At 48.9% G+C, this 24,083-nt stretch overlaps 1 protein-coding gene and 1 long non-coding RNA gene across 3 annotated transcripts in view; one reads left to right on the plus strand and one right to left on the minus strand.

The window, feature by feature from the left end:
- Positions 1–8,369, minus strand: part of LRIG1 (leucine rich repeats and immunoglobulin like domains 1) — an 82,824-nt gene extending 74,455 nt beyond the window's left edge. For both annotated transcript variants that reach the window (XM_048957519.1, XM_048957520.1), the window contains exon 1: positions 7,928–8,369. In XM_048957519.1, the coding sequence (XP_048813476.1) occupies positions 7,928–8,106 (179 nt within the window). In that variant the 5' untranslated portion in view covers positions 8,107–8,369. The remainder of the gene's footprint in view (positions 1–7,927) is intronic.
- A 5,474-nt stretch (positions 8,370–13,843) lies between these two features.
- On the plus strand, positions 13,844–18,709 carry LOC125698795 (uncharacterized). The gene is made up of 3 exons (XR_007379335.1): positions 13,844–13,939; positions 17,618–17,675; positions 18,395–18,709. It is a non-coding gene; the product is annotated as an uncharacterized LOC125698795 (long non-coding RNA).
- The last annotated feature ends 5,374 nt before the right edge of the window (positions 18,710–24,083 follow it).

A 24,083-nucleotide genomic window follows, 5' to 3' on the forward strand; every position in this document is an offset into this window, starting at 1 on the left:
ACATTCCCAGAATTTCAAGAATCTGCTCCACAAATCTTGAGGCTGTTTTGCTCAGGAATGCTGACATGTGGGCAAAGGGAAATCAAACGGTTCCCTTGAACATTGCAGAAAACTTTAAAGTCTGCCCAAGCTGAAAAACGCAAGAGTCAAAACTCTGAAGGAAGTGTGGGTTTTCTGCTCAAAGGCAGCTGCATTTCAAATATCACCCAGAACATAATCTTCCAGCAAGAGAGCATGGCCGTGTCAGGACAGCTTGTGCTCCTAGTGAGGCTGGTGGCCTCCATGTGGTCCCCTCAAATCAGAACTGAAGTTGAAGCATATAAATAAAACAGACTTCCAGATCCAGTTGTCTCAGCCTTTATGGAGCAGAGATGATTGTGCTGTGAGAAGCTCTTGGCAGAGCTGCTTCTCCCCAGACAAGATCCACCCACTTCCCAACACCTCATCAGCTCCAAACATGTAGGGCAGGCATGCATTTTGTCTTCTGCTCATGCAGCTCCGAGGATGACAGTCCTGGGTCACAAATGATAACTAAGGACTTGACTTAGAAAGAGTTGTGAGGATAACAGGGGTTTCTGGTCCTGCAAGTGCTTTTTTATTGCCTATCATCCAGCATCATCAGGAGAACAGTTTCCCGAGGATGACAAGTTTCTCCAGTTGGCTGCAAAGCAGAGATACAAAGGACACATCTTACCACTGTAAGGCAGGCAGTTTTGTAACTGGTGGTCAGGATGCTGAGGAAACCAGAGAGGAAGTAATCGGAAATTGTTGGACAGGGAAACTTCCACATTTTGTATCCAAATGTGCAGGCCTGCAGCCTGCATGCATTGTTCTCTTATTTTAGCCATGTCTTTCACAAACAGAAAGCCTTGCGGTTTAATTAGCACATGCAGCCCAAGAACTGTAGCTGCCATCTCCTCCTCCACAAAGGTAGATTTTTGTTATTTTGACTTTTGAAGAAGTTGAATGTCAAGCTTGCACAGCTTCAACACACACAGTCTGCTTCAGAACAAGCTGTGTGCTGGCATTACAACTTCTGCACAGTGAGCTGCACAACCTCACCTGAGAGCTGGCAGAGTGCTTGCAGCGAGAGGTGAAGCAAGCAGCAAGGGAGCCAGGCTGGGAGTACAGCAGCAGCTAACTGGGAGCACTGGTGCTGCAGGAAGGGAATTGCCATCTGGGGCTTTCAGTGAGGTGCTATGGAAAAACTGTCACAGTCCAAGGAAAACAAGAAGTGCGGGAGCTGGAGCACAGGCACCCCTGCCAGCTAAAAGGACAGCTCATAACGCTCTTGTAGAGCAGACCACAAAGTGCTAGCACTTGAGACACAAGTGCTGGAAGTAGACTGGGAGCAAGCAGCACGGCAGTAAACAGCTCAGGCTGCTATCCAGCATCACCCAGGGATGCCATGCTGCTGCACAGCTCTACCTTTTCCCTAGGGATACTGGTAAAGCCCAAGGAGCAGGACTTCGTGCCCAGCACATCTGCACATGCAGCAGTACTGCCGGGCTGGGAGGATGCAGGCACCCAGGGCGATTGCTCAATGCTCACAGGCTTGGAGGCACACAGTCCTCTTCCTGGAAGCTCTCCTCCAAGCAGGGAGCAGAGAGTTGACAAAACTGTTCCCAGCTGTGGCCATGACCATCACAAAGTCTTGCTGCTTTGGCTGAAACACTTCCTGCTGCGGCTCCCGGTCACCTGGGCAGCGCTGCATGGAGGAGCAACCATACTGGGCCCCAGCAAGGCCAGAATGCAGGCGGTATCACCGCTGCTAACTGCCTCAAAGAGGCCATTATAGAAGGTAGAGCTAGAGCCAACTGTTATTTGAAGTAGACAGCACAAACCCAACACGTTCTGCCATATCCATACAGCTTTCCATCCAAGCAAATCAACCCAATGACCAGCACACATCTCCACTGATAAGTTCAGTACGAATGAAATCAGAACTCCTGGAAAGGGTTCAATTCAACAAGACATCAAAAAGCCAAGTAGCTTCCTTGGGGAGCTGGGCTGAGCCCCACAGATAAATACATTTACCAGAAGTCCAGGAGCTGATCGCACTGACTGGAGAGGCAGCCAGCAGCTTCTTGTTCAGGAGGCCACCAACCAATGATGATATGCAAGACAAGAGCAATCAGGATGCAGGGTGAGGTCTCAGCTCTGCAGATCTCCTCCCACTCCAGGAGCTTCCTGCTCATACAGGAGAACTGAATCTGCCTGGCCACAATATTATGATATTATGATAAGCCATTTCCTAACCTGCTAACAAGGAAAGCAAAGGTAATTCGTCTGCTCTTATGAATGCAGAGTCATCCAAGTCCTCTAAGTTCACCAATCTCAACAACTTCTGGGCAGTGATCTACACAATGACAAAGGTTGGAGAGTGGGAAGCAGGACAAAGTTTACAGCTCTGTCAAACAAAAACAACTCTCACACACTTCCATATAAGAGAGGCCTAAACACGTGAATAAGATGTATATGTTTAATGCAGCACTTATGTGCCACATTTCAGAAGAAACCCAAAACACGTTTGAAAGCCAAGAATTCTTACTTAAGACTTGTTGGGAGGAATGGAGTTGTTTACAGAGCAACACAGAGAGGAACAGCACGAAAACATGTTTAGCAAAGCAAGAGTGGAAAGTACTGTGACATTTCAAAGTGAAACATCATATGGTTTGCTTAAATCCCCTACAAAAGGACAAATCTCTCCGTTTTACCCTGTGTTGCTCTGAGTCTACTCCTGGTTCCAGAGGAGACAAAGGCTTCCTGGCAAGGTCAGACCAGGGCAAAAGGGGGGGTGAGAGGAAGCCCCAGATTTAATTTTTTTTCACTTATTTTAATATAAAGACCCATGCTAAAGGAAGGTGGCTAGTACTTTTCTGCAGCTCTTGAGCAATTGCCCAGCCAAGTATCACTTAAAATAAGCTCTGGAAAACTAAGCAAAGCTTTTCAGGACCGCTCATAACACCAGAGGAGGCAGAGCAAGCTTTCCCCATCTTCCCCCCAGTTCACAAACACAAAAAGGAGGACGGATAGGCAGCAATGTTTGGACAACTGGAACACATTTAGGGGGTGATTTTTCACAGGGCCTCCAGCCAGGCAGTTTCCTCTGATAGCCATTTTATTACCCGCAATACAATTTACAGACCAGCAGCTCCCCTACCCACAGGGATTGCTGCTGCACCAGTGCTGCCCAAGCACCGTGGGGAAGCCACCCATCAGCACAGCAAGCCTCGCAAGCAGGGAAAAGCCTGCTTAGATGCCAGCACTGATGGCTAATGCTAGGGCAGCAAGCACTGCAGCATAGAGACAAGTGTGCTCCATCCAGGTGGGCAGCCATCAGCAAGCACAGGCTTTGGGCAACTGCAAAAATACTGTGATGCCCGATTTGCATCTCTCTGCTGGAGGAAGCAACAGTCCAAATGCACCTGAGGGCCTGTCCTGCTTTTCTGCACTGAGCAAGGGCCTGCCAACTGGAGGAGGTGGTCTGGAGAGCAGTATCTCATTTCAGGGTTTCACAGCCAAATTTCCACTGAACTCAAGGTATGCATTTTCTAATCTGGAAGGATTCATCTAAAAATAGGCACCTTCACTGAAAGGGAAACGCTCTCAGCACACAGCTTGCACAGCGGATGAGTTCAAGAGCAAGGCATTTAAGACTACATCTCTGCAGATTTCCCAGCCTGCCACAGACCAGCTGGCTGCCTGTACTTCAGCCCCTGCTCAAACTGAAAATGCAACCAACAACCAAAGCACACCCAGCACACCCTGAGGGGTGCCCCCAAATAGCAGGGCCTGCTTCTAGACTTCCTCAAAATTACACAGCTGTGGCTGGAGAGACAACGTGCTGAAAAGATAATGAGGGAGTGTAACGTACTGCACACGTTGTAGTCCTGGGCTGAAGCTGGCACTGGCTGGGGTGAAGGACTCGAGCTGCAGCGCAGGATTTGGTTAACTATTAATGGATGACTCAGCTCCAACAATAAAACGCATTTCGCGTTCTGCGTTAGCAAAACAGCATCCTGGTCCTTGACTCCAGCTGAGTGCATTGCAGGAGGAAAAAAAAAATGATCCCATCAGCTCCACGTTGCAAAACAAGGAGTCACACTGCGTGATTAGGTTAGCAGCACAGAATGATGATGTTAAAAACTGATGAGCTGAGCTAACTCAATCTGAGGTGTCTGACAGCAGAATCAGTGCAAAGCCCTGCAGCCTGATTGGGATTTCAGGGTGTGGTTGACGTGCAGGACAATGCAGTAAGTCTTATCTGAGCTGGGTGCTGAGAGATGGGAGCCACTGGGAAGCACTGCACCATGCAGAACTGGAGGCAAAGCTCCAAACTCTCTGAGAGGGATGGAAGTAGCCAACAGCCAAAGGCAGCACTGCAGATTCCAAGCACCCACTGTGCAATGAATGGGGTGGCTGTGCCAGAAGGCATGGGGCTAGGCAGCACAAGGGGAAACCCAAGTGATGGGAGAAGGCAAGCAGCCACAGCTCACCTCTTCAGCCCTAGACTCCAGGTTGAGCTCCTGCAAGGCTCAGTCACCCTCTAGCCTTACACATCTGCAGGGCAGTTTGCAAAGCAAAGTCAGAATACTGAGCCGCTACAAAATCATCAAGGTTGGTTTTCCTAGAGAACAACTGCTGTGTGTTCAGTTCTCTGATGCCTACTGGGCTTCTCGTCCCCGCTCTGGGAACTTTCCCTCCCCTTTCCTCCAGCCCATCCATTCTCCCCTTTTCATGCTGCATTGTAAAAGGCACTGAATATTAACACAGCCCATTGAGCACTCTCCTTTTGTAGGGGACCCTCGCGTTTCAAATTGCAGTCGCTGTGCAGAGGGAAAAGCCTCTAAGTGATTAAATGCCAGAAGCTTCTCAAAAGGAGAGAGAAACAGGGAGGTGGCTGCGGGGGTCCTGCAGACTTCAGTGCAACAGTCAGAAGGGCTTCGGATCTGCACTACGGATCTCATCTCACGTGCACATCTAACCCCAGTCCGGGTGGGATCACTCCTCCCAGCCGAGGCTCAGCTCAGGATTAAGACACGAAGATCAGACAGCAGATGAAGGCTCGCTGCTGTTCTCCAGTGGGAGCCAATAAATGTCATGGCATGCTGGGGGTGGGCAGCGAATCCCAGACACATGTTCACAGTCAGGGAGGATTTTTGCAAGCGTGCGGCGCTGCGAGGACAGGCTCTGCCATCACCCTGACCAGCAGCCCCCTCCCAAAAATCAGCCCCCAGCAATGGCTGCTTCATCTGTGTCCCATTATTGCAGCAGGCTTGGAACTGCCAGAAACTTTCCTCCTGCAACACACACCTCCACATTCATCCCTCAGTACCTCCTCCAGCCAAGGAAGCTGCTTTAACTGTTGCTGTGCTCACAAGATCTGGCTCTAGTTTAATTAAAAAAAAAAAAAAATTAATCTGGAATTTTGAGCACAGGCATTCTGGTTTCCTGAACACAGCAGGGCTCTGTCCCAGGCTTCCAGCTCAAATGCCTGCGGCCAGGCACCCACAGGACTCCCAGCAGCACCCAGGTGCTCTGGTGAGAGCAGCAGTGCCAGGCAGACAGCCTCAGGGCAATGGAACCATACCCAAATTCATCTTCCTGGGACAGCTCAGAGCAGCACCTGCACAGTCCCTGCCATAACTCAGCACCCCATGTCCACAACCAGCCAAGGGCAGGGAACTCCCTCCTCATTCAACTGTTACTGGAGATATGAGATGCAAGCATTTCATTCTTTTATTCTGTTTTGCAGCCCTTACATTCAGTCCTTCTGGGCTGCTCTAGCCCACAAAGCTTGGATCACCTCATCCCTTCTTGAGCTGAATCGTTGTTGCACTCACATGCACAACACCAGCTCTGGCACAGCACAACAGAAGAAGAGTGCACACACTGCACACAGCCACCAGCACCCTGCGCCGAGTCAGCTGGGTGTTCATACCAGGGCTGTGTGGGTCACGCACCATCACAAGGTGCTGCAGCTGGCTGTGCAGTGCTGTTCCTCTCAAGAACCCCAACCCGTGCCACTCTGCATTGGCTGTGAGCGACCTCAGCACGCTGCCCTTCTGTGCATCAGCTCTGCCCTCTGAAAGCCAAAGAGAAAAATCACAACGGCAAGAATCGCTGCCAAGGAAGAAATAACAATAGTTTGAAAAGCTCCCACTGCTTTTCCTGGGCACTGATAGCCCTGTTGACAAAATACGCAGCGATTAGGGCGGTGCACAACCCTCCCCAGTGCGCAGAGTTTCCTGCAGTCCAAACAAAAGCTTTATCTCAACACACTGAAAACTAATCCAGCACTGCTTGAGCACCGGGACACTAATTAGAGGGGGGAAAAAAAACAGATAAACTGCTAAGGAGGGATTTTTGAAAGCACTCAGTAAAGTGAGGACACACCAGTGCAAGCCACTGAACACGGGATCTCCATGCGAGTTCCTATGAGCGATGCCACCAGCAGAGCTTAGCCTGGGTGCATGCACACAGCCCTGTCCCATTGCTTCCACACCCAGAATTAGCATTGGTGAGTCTGGGAATCATAAAAAAGCAACACAAACAACCTTACTTTAAAATGCAAAAATTTTCACAGTAGCTTAAACTCTTAGGGATTTTTGTTTGTTTAATATTAGCCATGGACGAGGGCAAAAAAAGCTCTGAATCGTGCACTGGCAGATAGAAAAATTCCACCTTAGCCAATTCTTCTGTTAGTTTACTATTTACAAAATGACAAACCATATCTTGCTATAGTGGCTACAAGTCCAACAGCTCCCAGGCAGCAGATTTATATAAGCGATTACTTTACCAATAAAACTCACTGAACTCAAAGACATTCCAAAATCTGTTCCATATGAAAAAGACACTCCTGGGCATTCACACTCCCAAAAAACACAATAAATTTGGTCAAACCAGGCTATTAATGCGTTTCCCTGTGCTAAACAAGACGCACTGTCCTATTTTTACAAGGCACGTGGGGATTCTGGCGTTATGCTGAGATGAAGAACCACACTGGACAGTGCCCAATGCTGAGCAGGAGTGCAGAGCAACAGGTGAGCAGGCAGCCACAGCCTCCTCTTAGCGACCCCTGAGAACTGCGGGTCAAACTCAGTATTTCTGCAGCCAAAAAGAGGGAATGCAGAGAGAGTCTGACAGCCCCTCATCATTCTTAGTAGGAAGCTGGATGGTCTGCAGCAATATTTGAGTGATTTCTCCCTCCTGCCAGAGCTGAACCTATACAACTCACTGCTGTAATAGATGCTCCTCATTCATCCGTACGTTGGTGCAAAAGAGCTGAGGCAGTTTTCCCCTCTCCCTTTCTGGATGCTCAATTCCAGGGTTACCGACCAGCGAGGGGCACGGATCTCTGCCCAACTACGCACACAGAGATGCCCGTTGTTCATCACACCACAACCATGGATGCACAGCGCTGTCAGCACTCGGGTTCAGCTCTGAAGTCCGCAGCAGCACCCGAGGGACGCGCCTAAATCCTTCCTAACACTCTGAAGGAAAACCTCACAGTGAATCCGCGGTCGTAACTCTCAGCACAGGGATACACCAGTGACCTCAACAAGCAGAGACTAACCGAGGGCCAGCAGGGCGGCAGCGAGCCTCAGTCAGAGCTTGCAGCTCATTTGGCAAACCCTTCGTTTTCCACAAAACCACCCCAAACCGCCCCGCGGTGCCGCAGTGGGCGCTCAGAGCCGCGGCGGGGCAGCCCGGCCCCGTATTAGGGCAGTGCGGCGGGGCCGGGCCGGGCGCTGCCCCTCGGAGATGCCCAAATAAGGCTCCGGCGGAGCGCAGCGGGACCCCCGCTTCGGACGGCACCGCCGCTCTCCTCGCCCCCCGCGCGGAGAAAGCGGAGCCTCTTCGGCCGGTAAAAACACCATTCAAACACCCGCCCGCCCGCGGCCAGCGGCCCCGCGATACTCACACGTGCCGCAGCCCGTGGGGCAGCTCCCGGGGCACCTCGGGCAGCCCCAGCCCGCCGCAGCGCAGCCGCTCCCCGTCGCAGACGCAGCCGTCGGGGCAGGCGGCGGCCGAGCCCAGCAGCACCGCCAGCAGCAGCGGCAGCGCGGAGCCTCCGCCGCCCCGCGACGGCACCACCGCCATTTTGTATCCGGCACCAGCGAAGGTCCGAAGCGGAGCGGAAAGCGGTCCCGGCTGGCGGCGCCCCGAGCGCTCAGCGCAGCTCCGCCACCCGCGCCATCGCCTCGGCCGCCGGCCCCGCGGGGCGCTCAGGGCATCCGCCGCGCAGGCGGCGCGGATCCGCGGTCCCTCCTCCGCCGCCGCGAGCGCTTTCTCTCGGCTGCCGCCGCCGCCGCCCGGCTCCGGCCCGCCGCCCGCTCGGCACTCCCGCGGGACCCCGCACCCCGTCCCGGCCCCGCCGCTCCGCTCGCCGCGGGCCCACGTTGGCTGCACCGCAACATGTAGCCGCGCCGCCCCCCGCGCGTCCGCCCATTGGTTGGCGGGCGGGCCCGCGCGCGCCGCTGTTGGTCAGGATCGCCCCCCCACTCGGCGCCTCATTGATGCCGGCAGCCCGTCAATCAAAAGCGCTAAGGCCCGCCTCCCTTTCCCACTCCAGGTGTGAACGCGGGCGGCCATCGCCCCCCCGGCTCTTTTCCTCTTAAAGGGGCCGCGCCCATCGCTCTTCGACCGACTGCGCGCCGGAGGGACCCGGCCCGAAAGGTCCCCCCAGCCTCTGTGTAACCTTCCCCATGTTATAGCATTACCCACGGACGTTTCCCGCAAGGAAGCAGTGCAGGAACACAGCGTGAGCAGTTCACCTTAAACCCAAGCAGCTGTCCAACTTCACCCAGTGTTTGAAAGCCCCGCATTCTACCATTGGAGGGGGCAAGTCCTGCGCAGATAGGAGGGCACTCCACCCAGTCAGTGGCACATGACTCATCCAATGGATGCAGCGAGATGATTACCAGCAAAGTTAATGTCAGGGCACCCACAGCTGCTCAGGGGCTGCTCCTGAACTAAGCATAGAGCATCCAACACTTCTGGTCACTCTCCTGGCATCACATCCAGATGGGTTCCAAATAGAAAACCTAAGCCTCTGCAAGAGCCCCACTCTGGGTCACCAGGACCCCCTGGCATCCCATCCACCACCTTCTCCAGTGACATTCAGCAGTATCGATGATCCTGTAGGGTCAGGACAGCTGCCACACCTCCACACACCTCCAAAGAATCAATAGGCATTATTTTAAGGTAGAGGTAGAACTTGCGGATTAGGTTTTTGTTAATCCAATGGAGGACATCAAGAAATGAAGAGATTCACAGTGGGCCAGGGTTGTGTTTCAATCTCCAAGAACTGGAGAAAATAGGAGAATACTTGGCTTTAGTCCTTCCATTTATCTGAAAGCTGTCTGCAAACTAAGAGAAAGCAGCTGCTGCCCCGACCAACCAGGGTGACTTGATAATGGCCACTCAGTATCTTAAGGGTGGCTGTAAGAAAGAAAGGGAGATGCCTTAGGAGGTTCTGTTGTTACTTTACAATAAGGGGGGGAGGGAGAGGAAATGAGGCAATGAAACAGATTGCTCAGAGATGACAGATGCCCTGTGCCTGGAGACAGCTATGGTGAGGCTGGATGGGCTTTGAGCACCTGATGGAGCTGTAGGTGTCCCTGTTCACTGCAGAGAAGTTGGACCAGCTGGCCTTTAAGATCCCTTCCAACTCAAACGATTCTGTGATCCATGCTAAATCACATTGCACAGGCATTGGGGATCAGTCCCCAGCAGCACTTGATGGGAAATGAGCACACTCACAATGCTCCTGCCTTGCCCCAAAGCCCAAGTCTGCGCTATGGAGTTGTGTACGGAGTGGAGGATGCTTCTGCCTTGAACCTCATTAAGTCTAATTAAATAGCTTACAAAAGTATTTAGGAAAACAAATTTTAAAGTGGCAAAGGCATGCCAACACGGAAGAGATTTCTAATTCTGTTGTGTCTTTTTGTGGATTTGGATTCGGTTCAGAAAGTGCACACTTGGAAGGTAATTGCTGACAGCATGCAGAATCCATCAAGCTATAATTAACACTACTATTATTCTAATTGCCTCACTCAAGCTTCTGTGTTTTTTAATTGTAGAGCAATTTGCCAATAGAGAATTTAATTGCAATACATATTTTATACATTTTGGGACAAAGTACCATTATTTCTACTTCAGTAGAATGTTCCTCAGTTTTTAATAGCTTTCTTTATTCTTCTCTGGGACTTTTTTTTTTTGCCCGATAAAGGAATTTGATTGCAACCTCTTATGAAATTAGTAAGGATATAATATACAGGAGTGCCCGCAGGCTTCACTTTGGATCATGACTCTATTAAGCAAGGAACTGTACATACATGCAGCAAGACAGAGCCCTGAGGAGCTTGAAATCCAAACAGAGAAGACAAACCGAGGTGAGAACAGAAGCACCATCCCTTTCTGTGGCACAGATGGGAATGCAGCCATGGATCACTCACCTCAGGCGACCCTGTGCTGGTAATTAGGAACGTACATTCTCTCTCCCACTTCCTGCACATCACAGCAATTATTCAGTGCAGAGCTAACAGTGGACCTCAGCACCAGCTGATCCTATGGCTAATAGCTATGCATCCCTCAGACCTGGAGGGATGAGGTGATGCTACCCACCATCCAGAGCCACTCTCTGTCTGTGGTCACAGCCCTGCTGCTCAGAGCTGGTCTGGCTGGAAAACACAGCAGGTATGGATGTGACCCAGGAGCTCCCAGCAACAGAGGCTGATGGTGACATCACACCTCACTGCTGCTATGGGCAATGCAGGCTCAGCCTAGCAGAAGGCAGCCTATGACGGGGGAATTAAAGGAAAGAATCATGAAGTATAAGGTCAGTGCTGATGTAGAGTTGAGTTTGGGCTCAGGGTCCTAAGGGTTTACCTTTGGTGACATATAAACTTTTTCTTTTATCAAAAGCAGAGACTTGTGCTTGAACTCTAGCCTTTCAGGAACATCTTTAATCAAGACCAGATTATCTTTAGTTAACTTTAAAGTTCACCTAAGAAGCTACCATAGTTTCATTTTACACAGGCACTGAGTTAAATTTCTTCTCCAGTCTGGGACTGACACAGGCATTCAGCAGAAGATGGTGCAAAGAGTGAGATCCAATTATCTCTGTCCCTGTTCTGTCACATGGATGCCACCTCTGACTCCTCCTTCCTTCCTAAAGGGCTTGTTTGAAAACTGCATAATGAGAGCTTCTCACCTTTTTAAAATCAGCCTCAGAAAGGCGCAGCAGCAATTTGCCGTTGAGACAGAAGGGGGAGAGAAAGGAGGCCGTGAGCAGCAGAACAGTGCCTGCCGTTAGGATGAGAAAAAAAAAAAAAAAAAAAAAAAAAAAAAAAAAAAAAAAAAGGCAGAAGTCAGCTGGCAGCCCACTCAGCGCCTTCTAGCTCAGCAGCGTTGTTCCCTTGTGCTCCAGATCCACATCCAGAAGTTTCCTGAAGCCCAGAGATGAAGTGGCCCTACGTGCAAGCTGGCAGTGTCAGAGCTCACTCCTCAGCTCTGGGCAGCAGGTCTGCACCCAGTCTGACAGCAAGAGCAGGGCTGGAGCCGCAGTGCTTCCCAGCAGTGGCAGGTGCTGGCAATGTTTGTGCTATGAAGAGCTCTATTAGTTGGTATAATAACTATAATCACAAGGTGTAACTTATTGCTTTCACCTGTCAGCTGAGGTGGAAGCAGGAGGTTCTTGCAGCCCCAGAGGAATCCAAGAGATTAAATCATGGAAGTGAAGGAAAGCAGCTGGGATCCAGCTAACATGAGAGGCATCTGCCCCTGCCCAGAGAATAAAGATTTAGGAGTATCAAAAGGGCCAGGACTCAGAAGGTTGTTACTGAGTAAGAAAAAGCCAGATGGAGTAAGTGCAGTATGTCCCTTCAGAGGCAATCAGCATTATTTAATAGCTACATGCTAGGCACCATCAGCATGGGTGGTCTCTGCCTGGCAATGTTTCCAAGGCAAGCTCAGCTGTAAGTTGCACAAGTGGTGCCTGCTGGCAAAGGTTGAAATCCCATTCGACAGCTGAAGGAAGATGATGGCAGAATGTCCACCACAGCCAGGCTGGGAAGGGCCTGGTGAGCAGAGCTGCCTTGCAGGTCAAAGCTATCTTTTTCTTTTTTTAAGCTGTTGAGCTTTGCAGTAGAAGTATAGCAAGATACCTTGTGACAACTTCCACTGGTACTCAGACACTGCCCCTATGATTACCACAAGCTGTTAGTACCAAGCCACCTCTCATTGCTTCACCAGGCTGGAAGATATTAATGTCTGTCCATCACACTTTGATCCCTTGTTCAGAAAAGAAATCTGTTTCCTTGTTCTTGAGTGCCTCATTCTTGGCTAGGGACTGAACTGCAGGCTGATATTTCTGCTTGGCCCTCGAAGCCAACTGTTAACCACACTTCTCAGCCTGCTGGTACCACCCAAGAGCGCAGCAAAACTGCCATACAAATGGCACAGCATCATTATACGAAGAACAAAATATGTGGCAGGGCCCTGCTGTGACTTAGAAGCTCTGAGAAGAATCTGTCAAAACATCTTAGACATCTGCCATGTGTAAAAATCTCATGACTGTTCTTCAAATTCTTCCACAGATACATCAGCTTCTCCCCAGTTTCTTTCCTCTATCTCCCTCTGCTCGTTACCAGCTGTGTGTGACACAAGAGCTCTTTTCCTTCCATTTATTCAATACCTGAGGTCATTATGCTCTGTTTTGAGACATCCTAAATCACTTCCATAGCACACAGTTGGGATGACATGAAGGATTATGACTTCATGTGGGAATAAGGAGGAGCAGATGAAGACTTAAGACACAGACCCTGCTTTATGCCAGTGCCATACCTAATTAGAAACAGGAGGGGAACAAGTAGATGGTAACTGTCTCAGACTTCTTACAGAATGAGTCCCTAGCACGCTCTCATGCCAGCATCACAGCAGTTGGACAGCTTTGTCTTTGCATGCAGTGGTAGGTATTTGGGTATTGGCACATGGTGTAGCCACAGACATGAGCAGCCATGGAAAGCTGCAGGGATGCACGATGACTGTGTCTGTTCTATCCCAGGAGGATTATATTCCTTCCGCCTTTGAGATGCATTTTCCATCAGCTTTGCAGTGAGGCACATTGTAATGCAAGAGCTCACGCAGAAGTAACAAGGTTAAAGCAGTTACCAGGTTGTGATCCGGAGGCAGCACTGCATGAAGAGGCAGAAGAGCTTCCAGCCCCTTCCCAGACATCACTAAGCTTTCAACAAAACAAGAACATACCTCAGTATGCTATAATTTGTCTCCCAAATTCAAGAAAACTATGGAGAGCTTTCAGTCTCACAGCTGTGCTGCTCCAGAGAAGCAAAACTCAATATTGATTCCTTACTCTCTTTAGCTTCTATACCACGCTGAGGGGCCTCAGTCACTCTCCTCCTGCTCTGTATGGAAGGACTCTGTTCTGGTTACTGTGGGCAATAACCACATCACCCCCCACAACTAGGCAGACCTGAAACCAGCACCCAAAAGCTTGCCAACAGCCTCCTCACCCAGCTAGGGCAACATACAGCAGCATCATCCAGGGCATTTAGAAGTTCTTTGTGAGGATAACCTAGAAGTAATGCAGCATCTAAAGGAAGCACCAAAGGAGGAGGTAGGGAAAGGAAAAATACCACCCTTGTCCCCTACTTTATTATCCATCAGACCCCTTTGATGAAATGCAGAACCATTACTGAGCTACTTCTGTAAGCAAAAGTTACCTAGGCATCTTTCTCTTCCAGCATTTATAGGGTTTATGGGATGCTGGTATGCCTCATGGAAGAGCCTTTCCCAATGGGCTACACCTGTGGGGAGAAAACTCAGATGCAAGCTATCAAATACTGTGTGCTGGGCACTGTGCATACTGCTCCAAGATGTTATTACAGGATCTTTGAGGGAATCTCTGCAGGTAATGGGTGCTTTTTTCATGATGTTTTTGCTGCTCTTTTGCTAGAAATGCTAGGACTGCGGTTCAGAGGGTTTTCTGTTCCCTAGAGCTTGTCTCTGTTTCAGACAGAAGGGAATAGCTCTGGGGCCATGCTGGAAGTACTGGGGGAGTCTGGTAGCACTTTGCTTATTTGTGGTGATCCCAAGCCACAACGTGAGGGGTGGGTCAGTGAGAGCTGCTAGCCCCCCTGGGGGGCAGGGAGATGGCTTCTGTTTTTGTTTGTTGCCTTGTTCATTTCTGTTGGTATTGATAACTGCTGAGTGACTTTATCTGGGCTACAGCATTGTATGAGCTTGTGTCACCGTGCAAGATGTTCCTTGGGACTTTAGATACGCTTCTGTCCGGTCTTGGACATGTTTAGGAGGAGTTATAGTACATTTTTGAGTGGCTTGGATATGGACCAATGGTTTCCTTTATCTCTGGCATCGTAGTTTTCCTAAGCATCTCCCTCTGACAGCTGGGTAGAAGGCATTGTAGCAGGAGGGTCACATGTGGAGGTAACACAAAGCTTAGGCTGGCTTGTTTCTGAGATAGCCACGCTGCACCAGTTTCAACAGCTTCCTTACATACTTTAGCTTGCAGGTGACCAGAATCCACTCACTGATCATCCATAATTTAGTAAAAGTTAGCTCTCTGTATTAGCATAAGGCAACACGTTGGAAAAAGCCATTAATCATAGCGAGTCTTGATGGCTGCTGAGTCTGCACCTGCGAAGCTGGAGCCTTGGGAAATAGTATTTTGAGCAATCTGCATGGCTTTGACAGAATGCCTGTAACTTTTTCCCATTACATCATTACTGGGGCCAACACAAAGGCTATCTGGGTTGCTCAAGGAAGTGTATTGTGGAAAACAATCCTACTTTGATGACTGATCCAGGCATTTATTTAGGCAAAGCAGAAGCAGTTGCACTGGCACATTTGATCTGCACTGTTAATGGGAGACAGCTCAGTGCATGCTTTTGTTACACTTGCTCTTGCTTGCATAAGTTCTTGAGAATATTTCTTTTAATGAACAAAGCTGTCTACTCGTCACATGGCAATCCTGCAGTGTCACAATCCCACTTATCACTCATACTTTCCAGATGGGATTTTTTCCAAAATCTGGCTCAGAAAAATTTGCCCAGGTTGAAAAAAAAGCCACTCAATATAACACTAACCAGATAAAAGCATGTATGTATGCAGCAAGGAGGAAAAAAAAAAACCCACACAAGTGGGATGCAATGTGTAGGAGTGGAATAAAATAAAACAGTGACTTGATTTCTTATTGCACCGACTGATGTCTAATTGGCCAAGGAGATGTCAGTATCCCTTTGTATTGTTTTGTAGCAAGCATGCAGAAGTTACTGCTTCCTTCAAAGGGAAGAAAATCTGTTCTAGGATTTGCATTGATTACCAGGGCTGTTGCCGGAGCACCTTGCAAACCATTTATTTTTTTAATGTTTGTCCTCTGTTAGCATTTCTCATGCGTTGTTGACTGTTATTAAAGACTTGCTAAATGCTTTGAATGAAAGCCTTGCAGAAATGGCCAACTCGCTTCTGTGCCTAGGACTTCCAAAGTTTGAGTGCTCCTTATTTGGATGTTGTTTAAATAAAGATAAACAAACCTTCTGAAGGAATGAGTAGGGCTTTCAGCAATGTAATATCTGAAAATAAAAGCTGAAATTTAGGATTGGAAACTGGCATATGGCAGTTGTGGTCTTCTCAGGTGTATGCAGTGTGGTAAAACAGTGTCACTGCAGAAATGTTTTTTGCACTGTAGCAACGTTTTCCTGGTTTAGGTTGTTTCTTAGACTCTCAGAGAGGAGAGGAGTGGGTTTTCAGCTGGGAAATGCTCTGCTCATTGCTTCAGCCGCCGCTGGTCAGAATTGTAAGAACTTATCTCTGAGGGGCAATCTCTTAAGGTGAAGCCACGTCTGTCCTCCTAAGCTGGTCTTCAGAAGACTCAGCCGGACCTGGTCACAGTCATTCCTTGCACAAAAAGCAGCAAATTGGGTGTGCAGCTCCCCAGGCTCGCAGGTACAAGTTCAGCCTGCTGGCAGCTGGCTCCATGCTCTCCCACAGCTGCTGGTCATTCGGCCATTTCCCAGCTCTGAGCTTGGCCAGCAGTGGCTCATCGCCACCTCCTCCTCGTTCTTGGAATTAATTGTCGACCATTTCAGGGCACGTCTATTTATTTATTAATTTCTTGCAAAAGAGGTCTTGTAATTCATCTGAAAGCGACCAAAAATCCTCCTTCAGATAGCAAGGCAAGAGCCATGCATTGTGCGCCTGTGAGCTGCCCTGCAGCTACCGATTCCTCCTTCCCTGGGCAGCTCCATGCAGGCAGCCCAGAGCGTGACAAAGCTCTTGGCCGTCATCCTGCTTCCTCCCCCCTTCCACCTGAGCGCTGCCTTCCAGGTGTTACGTGCATTTTGAAGTCAAAGTGCTTGCCAGCTCCAATTAAACTTGTGGTTTGCAGACAAATTGGGAGCCGGCCGGAGAGGAAGCAGGCAGGAGAGAGAGCTGTGTGGAGCCTGCAGCAACCTGCAAGCTGCTTGCTTGCCCTGTGGCTATTGCAGCAGTTGGGCTTTTCCTTGCATTCTTTGTGGTGTCTTTCTTGGGCAGAAGTGTTAGGTGGGCACAGTGATGGCATTTCTATTGTCACTTTGTGTTAATCCAAAATTCCTTGCTCAGCTTGACTGCTCTTTCAGGACAAATAAAGCTTTTGCAGGGAGTTTCTGCTGGTTAACTGTAACCGAATTCAGCGGTGGATGTTTCTGTGCCAGCTCAAATTCCATAGGTTTCATTCAAGTAGCAGTAAATATTCCACTGTGAATATGCTAGAAACATTTGAACAACACAATTCCCAGACTTCACAGTGACCAAGTTAGAGTGATTGAATGGTTTGGGTTGGAATCATGGAATTAAAGATCACTTAGTTCATAGAATAAAAACATAGAATATCTCGAGTTGGAAGGGACCCATAAGGATCATGGAGTCCAATCTCCCTGCCATGAGGAGTCCAAAACCCAAGTTCCAACACTGGGTTTTGTTTGGTGGTGGTGTTAGTGGTGATTTTGATCCTTTTTCTATTTGCAGCCTTGGCTGGCACAGCTTGGCTTCACTGGCACAGCTGCCCAGAGCTTTGGTGCCCCATTCCTGGTGGCACTTGTGGCCATGGATGGGGCCCTGCGCAGCTGAACCGGTGGGGAGCAGCCAGCTCACAGCAGAGGGTTGGAGCTGAACGATCTTTAAGTTCCCTCCCAACCCAAGCCACACTTTGATTTTTTAACAGCAACAGAAGACAGGACCTTCAATTTTGGTGCTTGCCAGAAATGGGACACCTCAGCTGCATTTAAAAAAATGGACCAAAGTGGCTCCAAAATGAAACATTTCCTGCAAAAAAGTTTGTTTTGACGAATGTATTTTTTTTCTGTAGGAAGTACTGTATAGTGAGGAAATTGCTCACCAGTTCTAGTGTTTGAAGCTATTGGAGACGTCTTTCTGAGATTAAAAAGAAAACATATTGCTTTTTTTTTTCCCTGTTTGCATTTACACTGCTTGCCAAAATGGGCTCTGAGAGCAAAGTCAGATGTAAAAGCAGCAGGAATCCATTTATTAGTTGGGAAGTGACTTTCAATGCATCTTGCTTTTGTTTCAGTGATCTTTCGAACCTGGCTATTGGCACTGCAGACACATCTACAGTTAGTGTGTTCCTGGTAATGTTTTTCTCCACTATCAGGGGTGTTGCAATGATGTTTCTCCCCGGCATTCTGATGGCTTGCTCCTGGGGGATTTCCAGCCCTCTGGTTGCTCTTACTTTCTGTTGTGTGCCCAAAATTACTCCCCCCATCATCCAAGATATCCGTGCGCCCTTGCCATGGTCTTCTTCTGTACCCTTTTAGGTTTTACTTGCTGCATCCACTCTGGCATGCATCATTTTCATTTACTGCCCCTACTACACCCATAAAAGCTCCTTGTTGATGTCTCTGAAAGCCCCAGAATAAGCTGCATTAAAGCAGAAGAGGAATACTTGATTGTGAACGTGAGGATAAAGAGGATTAGGGAAGAGTGCCAAATCTACTGTTTAAAATCCCACACTTGCTGCAGAAAGTATCTGGTGTACCCTTTGCCAGAAGAATCTTTGGCCCTGGAAACGAGCCCCGTGTCTGTCGTTGTCCCAGCAGCAAGCCCTTTGCAGAAAGCAGTCCCTGAGCTGTTCACCCTGGGAAGGGCACGAGGATCTCCATGCAGCCCTCCTCTCCTGCAGCCATCTCCCTGAGCACGTTTCTGCTTTTCCTCTCGCCTCTGTCCTCCACCCCCCTCCACCTCCATCTGGTTTCTATCTGGGCTGAACAGATGTTTTTCCACTTCTTAAATGTCCTGTGCTCTCACCTTGACGACGTCTAACAGCGATTGTTCATTCTTCTTTCCCCAGGTGTAAAACTTGAAAAACTGGAGGGGCTGGAGGAGCACCAGCTTCTCACAGCCCCTTTGTGCACATTGCTGCTTGGTGGGGGGACGGAGAAACCTCTGTGCTGATTCACCTTGCAGCCTAGAACCCCATTTCTCCTTCCATCTCCCCTTTTCTCTGTACACAGAGGATCAGACCCGTGATTTATGCTGGGGCAGTGTATATAATATTCTCACTTTCATGTTATAAATGTTTAACAAATCCGTAAGGTATCAAAAGAGCTCTCGGGGGAGATTTGCTAAGAAGAGCTGGTGGATAAACCTTTCGGGCTTGGCTGGAAAGCAGACGTACACAGTTTATTGCTTCCCCCTGCTGTGGGGTGACAATAGGTTAATTGTAGATTTTTTTCCTTAAAATAAAAGTTCCTCACTTGGCAACTCAATCAAGAGGTATCTGTCACATGGAGGTCTCGTGAAGGATTTATTCCCATTTTAAGTAATGTTTTGGAGGTGTGCGCTCCATATGGAATACATTAGATAGAGAGCAGCAAGGTCTGCTGGCATGTGCCTGGGCTGGGGAAGGTGTGTGTGGCGGGGACTGGCTGCAGGGTGGTACCTTCGTGGTACCATCCTTCTCTCCTGTTCCCACTTTTTGGCTCTGAAGTACCGCAGGAGGGATTCCCAGAATCCCCCATCAAGGGATTGTGAGCATGACAGCAAGGGAATAGAGATCTTCTGAGCAGTTCTGGTCCCAGAGCCGGTCACAGCCACTGCTGTGACCACTCCTGGCCATGGCAGTGCCCAGCTCCAGGGCACTGGGGATGAGTGGGGATGAGAAGTTACCAGCTGCTTCCTCCCACAATGAAACCACCTCCCTCCTCTGTGTTCTCAGTTCTCTCTCTCTTCTTCTTGGTACTGTACAACCAAGTGAAATCACATCACTTGCAAGCATCCCTCTGCTTAGCTTTGCACTTATTTATTTTTTTAGCTGGCTGGACTCTTTCTCCCATAAAACAGCAGAAAATGATAGGATAAGATAGCATAGCACTTTAGAGGTGAGCACCTGCTGGGTGCAAACCCAATGTCAGAGCCACCAGCTGCTGCCCTGTGGGAGGTAGGTGCTGAGCAGCCCCTCCTGCTCTGCTCTGGGTTTTGGAAATTGTCCTCCTTGGAGACCATATCTGTGAGTGCTGGCATTTTCCATGCCGCCTGCCAAGGGGGCTGTGCAGCATGGAGCAGCCAGCCTGAGTGTGTTTTTTCTTGCTGGAGCACAGCCACCTTCCTGAGGAAATAGGGCTTTTGTCACGCACTGTCCATGGCCACTGAGCACCCATGTCTGTGCCTTGCAGGTGCCTGAAAACCTGTTCGAGGGGCGATGTTTGGACACTGAAATGGGATGGGTGAGCTGGCATGTCATCTGTAAATCTGGGGAGATTTGGGTCTCCTCTAGCATCACAGCCCTTTTGGAGATAGGACCTCTCCGTGGATGTGGTCAGTGCTGTATGATGCTGTTGCCATTGAGAGTAAAAATAAGTTTAATTTTCAAGAAACATATTTCCCTGAGCTTCCTGCCCTTGGAGATCTTGGCCAGAGCTCTGGTATTTCATGTTCCCCAACCCCATGAAAGATGAAACTGGGCTCGGGGTGCAGCAGGCGCGTTACTAATGGGATGTGGAAGTGCCATATGGCCCCAAACAATCACTGTCAGTGAGACCGCTCCAGGAACCCCCCTTGGTGTGTGGGTAATTAATCACCTTCATCTCCTGATGTGGGTGGAGCTCCCATCCCAAGGGGTGCTCTGGTTGGAGGGATGGAAGAGGTTTCCTTTCTCTTCTAATGCTGGAAGGGTCTGCACAGCAAGGAGGAATCCGTCCCTGTGAACGCTTGTCTGCATTGCCTTCGTGGGTCTGAGTGCCTGCAGGGCACTGCAAAGCTTAACCAACGCTTCCCTGAAGCCACCAGCTGTCATTTCACTGCTGGAAAGTCAGCAGCGCTTCATTCTTTTATCTTCAAGCTCCGTCTGGATTAAGTTGAAAGTGGTATTCAGAGCAAATTTGTTGATTCAGGCTTTTCTTACTGCAACAGACTTCCCTTTGTCCCCAGCACCTCAATTTCCCACATTTCTCTCTGTGTTGCAGTCTGCATTATCAGCTTCTGGCCACAGCCAGGCTCATGCCACATTTTAGCCTTTTATCACTGCAAACCTGGGGGCATGCAGGAAAAATGTCTGAGCAAATTGTGTTTCAGCTCATCCCTTCTTTCACTGCTCGTGGATAAAGCATTTCTTCCTGATTTCATGGCAGTTCATAAATATTGCTGCTTGGGTACGGGGCGATAGCAGAAGCGTTACTGGGAGAGCTTGCTGTAAGGATACATCCTCTGGATGCCTCTGCTGAGACTGTGTTGCTGCAGCTCTGTGCTGCTGCAGTGGCCATGGCAGTGGTGTATTTGTGGGGAAAACCCATCCTTTTGATGAGAACAGTTGTCCTAGGTCACAGGAGGCCCTAAGAGCAGCCAGGCTGGGAGCACTTGAGCTTGGGATGGCACTGGGGACCTTTGGATGGGTTGGAATGCCAGTAGTTGTGTATCTGGTAATCCCTGGCAGTTCCTCATATCCTAAAATGCTGTTTCATTAAAACTGCTTTCTGAAGCAGCTCTTGCCTCCCAGCATGGGGAAGTAGGCCACTGAACCAGCTGTGGTTTTCTGTTAGTTTGCTATATTGGAGTTTGAAACTGTGCTGCTGGGTTTGCCAATGCTGTTCTTTCTGATGCTACCCAGTTGTTTTGCATGGCCTTGAAGTGGTTTCCCAGCTATTTGAACTCCCTAAATGACAATGCTTCATTATTGTCTGATGGAGAAGTGGAATCTTCTGTTTATATGTAAAGGTTCCCCTCCTTCCCCCCTACCTCCCTCAACATATGCAAAGGCACTGCAGAAACTGGAAACAGATAAAAAGAAGAAAACGGGCTTTTAAAGCAAGTTCTGAAGTGTAAAGATGTGAAGGCCACTTAGAAATCATTGCCTTGCGCTTTCTCCCACACTGTGATTCATTTGGTCCAATCCATCATTGATTCAACATGCTCATCCGCCAGAGCCTTCAAAGACAACTGTGCATCTGCTTTCGCCATTCATCAAGGAGGAGCACAAAGGAGAAGGGCAAAGGAAAATGTATTGCCAGCTCCCTTTGGTGCTGTTTAATGGGTGTGAAAAAAGGACAGTGGAGAAGCTGGGTTAATGAAAGCCAGCACTGCTGGGGAAGTGCCCTCGGGACATATATTTCTCAGCCCAGGTATGGACCTTGCTAAATTTGATTCTGCAAAGGAACTTCAAAAGCCGAGCAGGAGAGCCAAGATGAGGTCAATGTGCAGAAGGGTAATCCAGAGCAGGTGGGGGCTCCCCAGATGTGGCCTCACAGACAGTGAGGGGAGAGGGCTGCAGACCCCTCGTGTCTCCCATATCCCAAAGATGCACTGAAGTATTTTCAGGAAGGTGAGGCTTTGCTGCACCAGAGAGTTTTGTAGGAAGCACCATATGAAGAAATTGGTTTTGATTTTTTTATGCCAGCTCCTTAGGAGAAACTCTACCTATTCTGTCCATTGGATCCTAAGTGCTCCAATAAATACAGGAGGTGTTTTTTGCTGGGGCACTGATTTGCTGATAGGAGTTGACCAGATACATCTTTTTTTCTCCTTCAAGCCAGTTCTGCACGTGGAATTGTTAGGATGAACTGGATGAACATTGACTGGGGCAGAAAGAGAAAATCTTGTAGCCATATGAAGGGTATGCATGAGAGAGAAGAGGATGCTTTCAACTCCCAGTTATGCCATAGAAGACCCTCCAGATCAGTCCTTCCATGGGCTTTCTCTGAAGCTTTCAGGCATTTAACACTTCTGCTTTTCCAGTAGCGAGGAAAAATATTTTGGGTACAGCTACAAAATAAACAAAAATATATTTCTGGGCTTCCTCAAAACCCATCCCAAATTCCTGGCCCAACCCAGAGATTATTTGTCCTTCTTTAGCACGGGTTTAGCTTGGTGGAGAAAGCTTGTTATGAGATGCACAGCAGAAGGATGCTTTGTGCAAACTATGGGGAGGACTCTTGGGCAACTTAGCAGCTGGTATAGAGCAACAAGTGATACAATATGCCTTGCAGTTAATTATCTCACTTTTGGATCAGGCTTAGACCTCCTCCGGGGTTCTCATGTGATATTATTTATCACTAATACTATGTTCATTTCAATCAAAGATGCTTAGCTTGAAGTTTTGTGAAGACAGCTTCCAAGTAGTTGAGCAACAATTTGTTCTCGGAATAAACCAATTTGCAGCTGGGGCCTGAAATGCTTTGAAGAAGATGAGTTTATACTTGCAGGCATTCTGCTTTGTGCTTATCTTGATTTGGCCTTGCAGATCTTAGTCCAGATTTTAGCTGAGTGCAGTCTTTTCTTCAGCTTCGGGATGGGGAGGGGAAGCAACCCAACCACGTGTGGATGGGTGAGTTCATGTCCCAAATCCCTCCCCTGAGAACTAAATAGAGCTTCTGGACTCATGTAATGTGCTGGTCGGTGTGTGCTCATTGGGGTCCTTTCTATGCTGGAAAGAAGATGTAGATGAAAGCTCATATGAATTATTCATCTTTGTGCTTTAATTCCATACATAGAGAGAGCTGGAGGATGGGCCTCCTTGGGAAAGGCTGGGAGATGTGGACAAGAAGTCTATAGAGGTGCTGGGAGTTTTTAGTGCACCCAGCACAGAGGCCCTGCTAGTTCTGTGTTCATGTGGTTCATCTTCCAGATGAACTGGACAGTCTTTCTTTTGATTTGTGTGCTGCAGGTTGGGTTTTGCTTTTCCTGGCTTCCTTATTAGTACCCACACCACATCTTTTTGCTCTCAAGTTCCCTTGAATTCACTCAGTTCTGCAGCTTTAATGGGAATGGGAGAAGCTTGCTCGTGTGACTGCAGCTCAAATTAAACACAGCAACCCCCTCTTTGCAAGTTCATAATTGTTATGGAAATATTATAAATCATTCTTGTGAGGTCCCAGTTCGCTAACGAAGGAAGCAGGACAACGTATGCTGCTAAATGAGCATCTTAATGTTAAAAGGCTCCTGATGGACATCTGGGACAGTGAAGTCACATAGCCTTAGTTTGGGTGTGGTCAAAATTGCAAACAGACATTGGTTTTAGATAAAACAGCATTAATCCACTTTTATAGAAAGCTAGTAGCGTGGCTGCTGACCTTATGTTTGGCAAAAGTAGCCAACCCAAAACATGCATGCAAGGCAGATGGGGAATGCGATTTAATTAAAAAAGAAAATGTTATTATATTCTGAGAACAAAGTGGTAAAATCTTCTGACTGCGTAGGAATTTCTATTGAGAAATGGAAGGCACTGACAGGCTGGGCTGGGAGGGGACGTGGGCCTGGGCCATCTTCCTCTGGTTAGGAGGAAGAAGGACAGTCTCAGGGTATCTGCCAAAAGCGTGGTTGGTTGTTGCCTCTGGAGCAGCGATGGCTGGAGAGTGGCCAAGCACTTTTTTCCATCTGGAGCTGTGTGATAGCAGTGATGGCTCTCTGCCTGCTGGAGCTGCTGCCGGCACCCCCAGCCCCACCTGTGCCTGCCCTGGGGCCCCCAGCACTGTGCACAGCAGCCAGACCTGCAGGGAGTGGCAGCTGAGCCTGGATGCTCACTGCCCACAGGAGATGCCTCTGGGGAT

This window comes from Lagopus muta, chromosome 11 (assembly GCF_023343835.1).
Source record: "Lagopus muta isolate bLagMut1 chromosome 11, bLagMut1 primary, whole genome shotgun sequence".
In the NCBI taxonomy this organism is placed as follows: domain Eukaryota; kingdom Metazoa; phylum Chordata; class Aves; order Galliformes; family Phasianidae; genus Lagopus; species Lagopus muta.